Genomic DNA, 8,297 nt, shown 5'->3' with positions numbered 1-8,297 from the left:
CACACACACACACACACACACACACACACACACACACACACACACACACACACACAAAAGACATACGCAACCACACACTACCATACACATATCGATGTAGCGCATGTGTGCACTGTATACTGCAGCGATCTACAAGATATGCACAGAAATAAAATTCTGTTTCATTTAGACATTAATCTGTCACAGTTCTCCAGGCAAGACACAATGACCTCAGCACCAAGCCTGCAGGAAATCACAGTGGGGGGCACAATGGATTTCATTTATAATTCATACTGGGCGCACAGCATTTTATTCTCCACAGCAGAGGCTTATAGAACCAACCTAAAGCGAAATCTGATATATTTCATTAAACCTTATATATGGCTCATTAATTATCCTTCTGTTAAGCTCACTGATGTATATCTCTTTTCAGGAATCCTTAGGGGCCTAAAAATGTCATGTGTGCCAAAGAAATTTGACAATTTATAGTTAATAAAGGCTTAAATTCTGTTATCATTTACCCTCATGTCATTGTATGACATTTTTAGACACACACACACACACACACACACACACAACATTTGCATAATGAAAGACAAACAGGTCCAGTGTTATTTTTGGACCCCACTGACTTTTATTGTATGGACGTTCTTCAAAATATCTTCTTTTGTGTTCTGCAGAAGAAAGAAGGTCATGCCAGTTTGGAGCAGTGTTGTTAACTAAAACTAAATCTATTAATTTGTTTTTGTTAATTTAAATAAAAGTGAAATAAAATGAAATATAAATATTAGATGAAAAACTTAAAAAACAAAAAAAAAACTGCAAAAAATTATAAATGTTAATTGAAATAAATACTAAAAATAGAAGAGAAGAAAATAAATGAAAGCTAAATTAAAATGTTAAAAAAAAAAATTATAAAAGCACATACCAAAATTACTCAAACTAAAATGAATGCTGAATAAAAAAGCTAATTCAAAATATTCATAAATACTATACTGTGTTCCAAATTATTATGCAAGTAACATATCAATAGGATTTCGGTACAATAAAGAGTCAGATTTTTGTTAACTGGTATCAATCTCAGACAGGTTTGTTCAATAGTTTTCTAGGTCTTCTTAGGTAAATGGAACCCCTACTTAAAGAGGTTGTTCCACATTATTAAGCAAGTCACAGTGCTCATGAAATATGGTGAGGAAGAAAGATCTTTCTGAAGATGAAAAGTATGAAACAATGCAATGTCTTGCAAAAGGCATCAAAACAAATAATATTTTGCGAAAAGCAAATAGAAATTATTGAACTGTCAAAAGATTTGTGAGTGACTTAGAGCACAGAAGATCTTGGTCAGATAAAGATTTATTAAGGAAAGTTTCTGTCAAACAAATGAATTGTATTGCAATGGCAGCTGTAAAAAAGTCACTGCTGAGCAGCAGACAGGTGTTTGAAGCTACTGGAGTCTCAAGATCCTCTCCATGCAGACTGGCAGTTGTGTGTAAAGCTGCGTTTCAGTCACTGCTAACCAAACCTCACAAAGAGAAACCTGCACAGTGGCTGTAGAAACACATGAAGACTTGTTTTTAAATAGTTTTATTCACTTACGAATGCTGCAGTACAATGGATGGTCCAGATAAATGGATTTCTGATAGTTGATGAATGGCCATCCTATTCCAATGAGACTGCAACATTAGCAAGGAGGCGGTGGGTGATGATTTGGGTTGGAATATTGGGAAGTGAGATGTAAGGTCATTTTAGGTTGTCAAAATGACTTCTACAAGATATGTGGAGTTCATAACTCCACATAAAATGAAAGAATAGTGCTCTCGGAAATAAAAGGATTTTCATGCAGGACAGCACACTATCCCATGCTGCATAAATACCATGGTGCTAAACAGTTTGAAAATGTGTTTCTACAGCCACTGTGCGGGCTTCTCTTTGTGAGGTTTGGTTAGCAGTGACTGAAACGCAGCTTTACACACAACTGCCAGTCTGCATGGAGAGGATCTTGAGACTCCAGTAGCTTCAAACACCTGTCTGCTGCTCAGCAGTGGCTTTTTTACAGCTGCCATTGCAATACAATTCATTTGTTTGACAGAAACTTTCCTTAATAAATCTTTATCTGACCAAGATCCTCTGTGCTCGATTTTGTACCGAAATCCTATTGATATGTCACTTGCATAATAATTTGGAACAGTGTAATAGTATATAAATCCTACTAAAATAACTCCATAAATGATGACAGAATTTTCAATTTCGGATGAACTATCCCTTTAAGTGTGTGTGTGTGTGTGTGTGTGTGTGTGTTTATTCCAGCATTAAAAACTTTCTTCCATCCCAGCTTAGTTGATTTATCCAAACATTGTAAACAGTATGGCTATGGCACTATTACACATGGCTCTTTTTTCTTTGAACACCCCAACCAGTCCAGCATAGCAACACTGACTGGACCAGTGATGTAATTTTGGGGGTGTTACTATCATTTTTTCAGACGAATGACAGATGGGGGAGTGTTTGTTTAAAGTTACACATTCCAGCTGTATGTAAACCTACTCATTGGAATTAAATTATGGACCAAACTTAAACAGTGAGAAATTTGATGCTGAATGATGCTAACCGATTGATCTTTTGCGTCTCGTTTAATAACTCAGCAGAAACAGCCCCCTGGTGGGATTCCTGCCACTAGCACTACAGTGACATTGTCTGAATTTGCAGTTGATCCCAGTTTGGCAATGTGCAAAAGAGTATTGCACCAGCGCTTAATCCAGACACATCTGGAGCATGCTGGCGGCGTGCTAATCAGCTCTGGGAGGATTAGCATCAGGCTAGCGTCATTCCGCAAGGCAAGTCTTGTCTAGTCCAGCTGAAAGCTTTCGTTCCATTCTGAAGGAATCTAGCGGGATGGGGACAGTCACTATTCGTTTGACTTTGATGTATGCTAAGTCTGTTTGCCATGTCACATTCTCTTGATCTTAAAGGTTTAAAAGAAAATGTGTTTGTTATTCTACTACTCCACAACGTAGTATTACATTCCGTTTCTATCAGGGCCGTTATATCATAGATATGTTGAACTTAATATTTAGTTTTGTGGTCTATAAATATGACTTTTTCAATACTTGATTCTCGAATAATAACATTGTCCTCAACCTTATCCTCAATACACTACAAAAAAACAATGTTTTTAATTATGTTAAATCAAGATAAATTTACTTGAGAAGCAAAATTACTTATATGTCTTGTTTTTGTATTGTCTTGTTTTCTGGAAAAAAATAATCAAAATTAAGCGAGTTGATACTTGAAACAAGAAAAAATATCTGCCAATAGATAAATAGGGTAAGAAAAATTAACTTAATTCGAAGGTTACCCCATTTGTTCTTGTTTTGTTTTAATTTTGATACTTTTTTTCATATAACAAGTCTTTATATTTACGTCAGTTTGCTTGTCAAAGTAAATGTATCTTGTTTTAAGAATGTTAAGATGTTTTACCAAAAAAGACAAAAATACTAAAATCATTTTTACAGTTTCTGTGGTTATAGACCACTAATAGGTTACATTTATCCTAGCATTTATGATATCAGCTTTGTAAATGGTCTAAATTGTCCCTACAAAAAGTCACTATAGTCATAAAATGATGTTGCCATTGTGGTAGACATGTCATTATCATCTACGGTACATGTCGGATTAGTACATAAGCAATTACATCTGTTGTTTATTAGGCCTCTTGTTGACTTGTAGTTGACGTATGTAATTAAGCACTCAAGTTTCCTCCCAAAAGAGGAAGGAGAACTTAACTTGCCTCTGACTAGAGATGTTTTTGAGTCTCAAGTTCAAGTCAGCAATTGTCAAACCTAATTTCTCACCAAGTTCAACTTTGCTTCCTTTTACAGACTGATCCGCATACCGCCGTTAAAACATGACGATCTCAAAGCACACCAGCATCATATGGCATTATTTCTGACCTCAATATGTGAGGAAATAACGTATCAAAATATCTCCCGGGCATCATAGTTTGTAGCACTGGAGCTTGAGCGAGACAGACAGTCCTGTACTCTAGTTCTGGACTTATCATCTTGGGAGATACTCCTTTGGCAAGCCAGAATAGTTGCTGGCTCTGAGGGCCTGGTCCACAGTGCTGATGTATCCATCAATCAGCCGTTTCATATCTGGGGTGAAGGGGTCAAAGGTGGGCCGTCGCACACCTGAACGCTTGAAGTGGCCATCCTTGTTGCACTCAGCACAGAGGAGCCGCTCTTCACTGACACTGGTATTGAGGAAGGAAGTGATGGATCGTAATGTGGGCACCAGTGACTCCTGCAACTCCTCATAGTGCACCACCAGAAGTTTCTTTCCATAACGCAGCCAGTCCAAAATGTGAGAAGCCCACCAGGAGGCATAACTACCCACAAATTCGGGCCACTCTAGAGGGAGGAGAAATATAAAAGTATTTTAGGAAAAACGATGCATTAAGAGCCCGGGGGGGGTTACTTCAGATCAGGAAGATCAGGGTAAATGTAACTTTTTTTTTTTGTCCTCTGGGAAACATGTAAATAACCTCTGAAGGGCAGTACTAAATGAAAAAAATATGATATTTAGGCAAATTAAGAAAAATGTACATTCTGTTCAAAAGTTTTCCGGCTCTTAATGCATGGTTTTTCCTTCTGGAGCATCAGTGAGCGTTCAGGAGGTCTGGACTGAGAACTCCTGTGTCTGTGGCACGACATAATGTGCCATCTGAGAAAAAGGCCCACACCATGGCATCTCATCAAAAATTCATCATCTTCATACACTCAGGGGGCTTCTACTATCCCCAGGGAACATCTCCCATTATCATAACATTGAATATAAAAGACTGAATGAGAAGACTATATTTATGAGTTCCATTTGACTAAAATGAGTGGGGAGAAATATATCAAATCAGACGATATAAAAGTAAGAATTAACAGCAGGCTGGTGGAACCTCTCACATGAACTAAGAGAAATAAAAATCATTAATATAATATAATATAATATAATATAATATAATTAATATAATTAATATAATATAATATAATATAATATAATATAATATACCTGATTTGGTCAGATTTTCCAAAAACAAACAAGCAAATGAATAAATCAATAAAGAAATTAATTCATTTAACACAAACTTTATTGTCAATATGGGCCTTTTTCTTTTCTTTTCTTTTTTTTTTTTTTTTTTTTTTTGTGGTCATGTGGACATTTCATTATCATCTACAGTACATGTCAGATTAGGTCATAAGTAATTACATCTGTTGTTTATTTAGGCCTCTTGTTGACTTGTAGTTGAATTATGTAATTAAGCACTCAAGTTTCTTCCCAAAGGAGCAAGAGGAACTTATTTAGCCTCTGACTAGAGTCTCAAGTTCAAGTCTGCAGTCGTCAAACCTAATCTTTATAATTATCCACCATGGTATGGCAACAAAGTTGAACTTTGTTTCCTTTCACAGACTGATCCACGGACCGCCGTTAAAACATGACGATCTCAAAGCACAACAGCATCATATGGCACTATTTTCGGCCTCAATATGTGAGGAAATAACGTATCAAAATAGCTCCAGGACATCATAGTTTGTAAGTTTGTAGCACTGGAGCTTGAGCAAGACAACCAGTCCTGTACTCTAGTTCTGGACTTATCATCTTGGGAGATGCAAGCCAGACAAGCCAGAATAGTTGCTGGCTCTGAGGGCCTGGTCCACAGTGCTGATGTATCCATCAATCATATCTGGGGAGGAGCCGCTCTTCACTGACACTGGTATTGAGGAAGGAAGTGATGGATCGTAATGTGGGCACCAGTGACTCCTGCAACTCCTCATAGTGCACCACCAGAAGTTTCTTTCCATAACGCAGCCAGTCCAAAATGTGAGAAGCCCACCAGGAGGCATAACTACCCACAAATTCGGGCCACTCTAGAGGGAGGAGAAATATAAAAGTATTTTAGGAAAAACGATGCATTAAGAGCCCGGGGGGGGTTACTTCAGATCAGGAAGATCAGGGTAAATGTAACTTTTTTTTTTTGTCCTCTGGGAAACATGTAAATAACCTCTGAAGGGCAGTACTAAATGAAAAAAATATGATATTTAGGCAAATTAAGAAAAATGTACATTCTGTTCAAAAGTTTTCCGGCTCTTAATGCATGGTTTTTCCTTCTGGAGCATCAGTGAGCGTTTGAACCTTCTGTAATAGTTGCATATGAGTCCCTCAGTTGCCCTCAGTGTGAAAAGATGGATCTCAAAATCATACAGCCATTGTTGGAAAGGGTTAAAACACACAAAAATGCTAGAAAACCAAAGAATTTGTGTGACCTGAAGGATTTTTCTGAAGAAAAGCAGGCAGTTTAACTGGTCAGAACAAACAAGGGACTCATGAACAACTATCACTAAAAAAAAAACACAGCTGTGGATCATTCAGGTAACAACACAATATTAAGAATCAAGTGTATGTAAACTTTTGAACGGGGTCATTTTTATAAATTCAACTAATATTTTCTCTTGTAGACTATATGTAAACATCTTTTATGTGAAATATCTTATTCAGGTCAGTCCTAAATAAACAATAACATGCATTTTGTATGATCCCTCTTATTTTGGTAAAATAATTTAACATTTTGCAGGTTCTGCAAGGTGTACGTAAACTTTTGACTTCAACTGTATGTATATATTTGCAATACTGACAGCCACTGATGAAGTAAAACTAAAAAAAACAAAAAATTCAAATATTGTACGATAACCATTATGGTAGTGACAGCAATTTCTCTGAGATTACAAAATTAATTGGACAAGCTTTTAAATGTTAATTAACTGGAAATAAATACTAACTAAAAATGAACTAAAACTAAAACTGAAAAAATTAAATTAAATCAAAATAGTAATATATAAAAATAACAAAAATTAATACATTTAACAAATTTACTAAAACAAATAACAAAATTAAAAAAAGTTATTAAATTAAAATTAATAATTTTAATAAAATCTATAACAGTATATAAAAGAATACTAAAATAACACTAACATAAAGTGTCATAGAAGAGCTTAACTTATACTGTACTCATAATACCTTTGCTTTTCCAGTGCTGATCAGAAGCATAACCAAGATGCCCGGCGCACTTGCGGTTGAACTCAGCCATGAGTGAGTGGTAGGGGTTTCTTATCAACAGTATTGTTGAGTCATACATCTCTATGTCCCGCTGGCCGCTCTCATGTGTCTTCACACAGATGGTTCTTCCACTCTTCCAATAATCTTTCTCACCCTTGAAGCCTGCACAGTTGGGAGGAGAAAAGGATTAGAATATACAGCCAACTGCATGTGGTGACCGCCCAGTGCCGCCTCTGAATCCAAACACATACGTTCCAAAAACTGCATCAGAAATGGTGTTAGTCCAGGCATGGGCTCCACGTGTCAGGTTCTGTGATGGATTTGAAAAGGCACTCTGACTTTCAAGGCAGGTCAAGTTCTTTAATGATAGAAAAAAAAATCCTCAATAAAGTTTGGCATTTGAAAGAAAAGAGAAGGTCAGCTGTGCCCAAATGCACATTATCAAGCGATCTCAAAAGCTGCATGGTAGGAGCTGAAGAAAAAGAAGAAAAATGTCGAGAAACTTCAAAAAAAAAAAAAAAAAGAGGCTCTGCTGTTTTTAATAAATCATTCCAAAACTCACAAACTCTGGAGTTACGGTTTAAATCAGTCCAAACTTCTTAAAAACAGTTATATATACAGTATGTATATATAATCCCATGATGTTGTGGTGGTAGATTAAACTTTGGTTAAATTCCCACTTTCCATTAGAGACATCAGCCTGTTTATGTGCAAAAAGATAGCAATGATGATAAATTCATCCCATCCAATGTTTGTGCAATAATATTTTTCAGAGTGGTTTGATTAGTGTCCGTCAAAGACAAGCAAGCTTTTAAAATGGTAAGATTTATGATCACTGGTAGAGTGGTGCTACTGTTTACCTCTATTGTAGAGGGTGCCATCAAAGTAGTAACTGCCTGTGTAGTAGCCTGTGGCGAGCTCGATCAGGTGCCTCACCCAGGTGTTCCCCGCACCAGGAAAACTGGACAGAGCCACCAGTGAGCTGGACTTCTCAGGTAGAAACTTCTTCTCTGTGCATCTGGAATCTGGACAATAAGAAATTTTCAATATTTATTTGCCACTTATAGAAGGTAAGATAACATATAACAACCTGTTATTTTCAGCCAGGTAGTTATATTGCATCTGTTTATTAAAAAAAATCACATAAAATAATTCCTCAAAGGGTTATCTAATAAAAATATAGAAGTACATTTATTTTAAGAACTACATAAACT

The 8,297-nt window shown here is 36.4% G+C and overlaps 2 protein-coding genes across 2 annotated transcripts in view; both read right to left on the bottom strand.

Annotated features, from left to right (window-relative positions):
- Positions 1 to 3,534: 3,534 nt before the first annotated feature.
- LOC107666182 (WSC domain-containing protein 1-like) lies at positions 3,535 to 5,704 on the bottom strand. The gene is made up of 2 exons (XM_016457368.1): positions 5,609 to 5,704; positions 3,535 to 4,386 (listed from the first exon to the last, which is right to left on the bottom strand). The coding sequence occupies exons 1-2, from the start codon at positions 5,702 to 5,704 to the stop codon at positions 4,036 to 4,038; spliced, it is 447 nt and encodes a 148-aa protein (XP_016312854.1). The 3' UTR covers positions 3,535 to 4,035.
- Positions 5,704 to 8,297, bottom strand: part of LOC107666180 (WSC domain-containing protein 1-like) — a 22,453-nt gene continuing 19,859 nt past the window's right edge. Inside the window, exons 7-9 of the mRNA XM_016457365.1 lie at positions 7,944 to 8,108; positions 7,045 to 7,245; positions 5,704 to 5,897 (exon numbers count right to left, since the gene is read on the bottom strand). Coding sequence (XP_016312851.1) covers positions 5,704 to 5,897; positions 7,045 to 7,245; positions 7,944 to 8,108 — 560 coding nt within the window. The remainder of the gene's footprint in view (positions 5,898 to 7,044; positions 7,246 to 7,943; positions 8,109 to 8,297) is intronic.

The sequence above is a fragment of the Sinocyclocheilus anshuiensis genome, unplaced genomic scaffold (genome assembly GCF_001515605.1).
Source record: "Sinocyclocheilus anshuiensis isolate Anshui unplaced genomic scaffold, SAMN03320099.WGS_v1.1 scaffold984, whole genome shotgun sequence".
Lineage (NCBI taxonomy): Eukaryota > Metazoa > Chordata > Actinopteri > Cypriniformes > Cyprinidae > Sinocyclocheilus > Sinocyclocheilus anshuiensis.
Note: the sequence above shows the minus strand (reverse complement) of the source record. Positions and strands in the feature narration are given on the sequence as shown.

Bases quoted from the DNA above. Each gene is read 5' to 3' on its own strand.
- LOC107666182 (XM_016457368.1), bottom strand. From the start codon at position 5,704: ATGGATACATCAGCACTGTGGACCAGGCCCTCAGAGCCAGCAACTATT. The intron at 4,387-5,608 runs GTACAGGACTGG...CTCCCTCTAGAG, and splicing joins ATGATAAGTCCAGAACTAGA to TGGCCCGAATTTGTGGGTAG.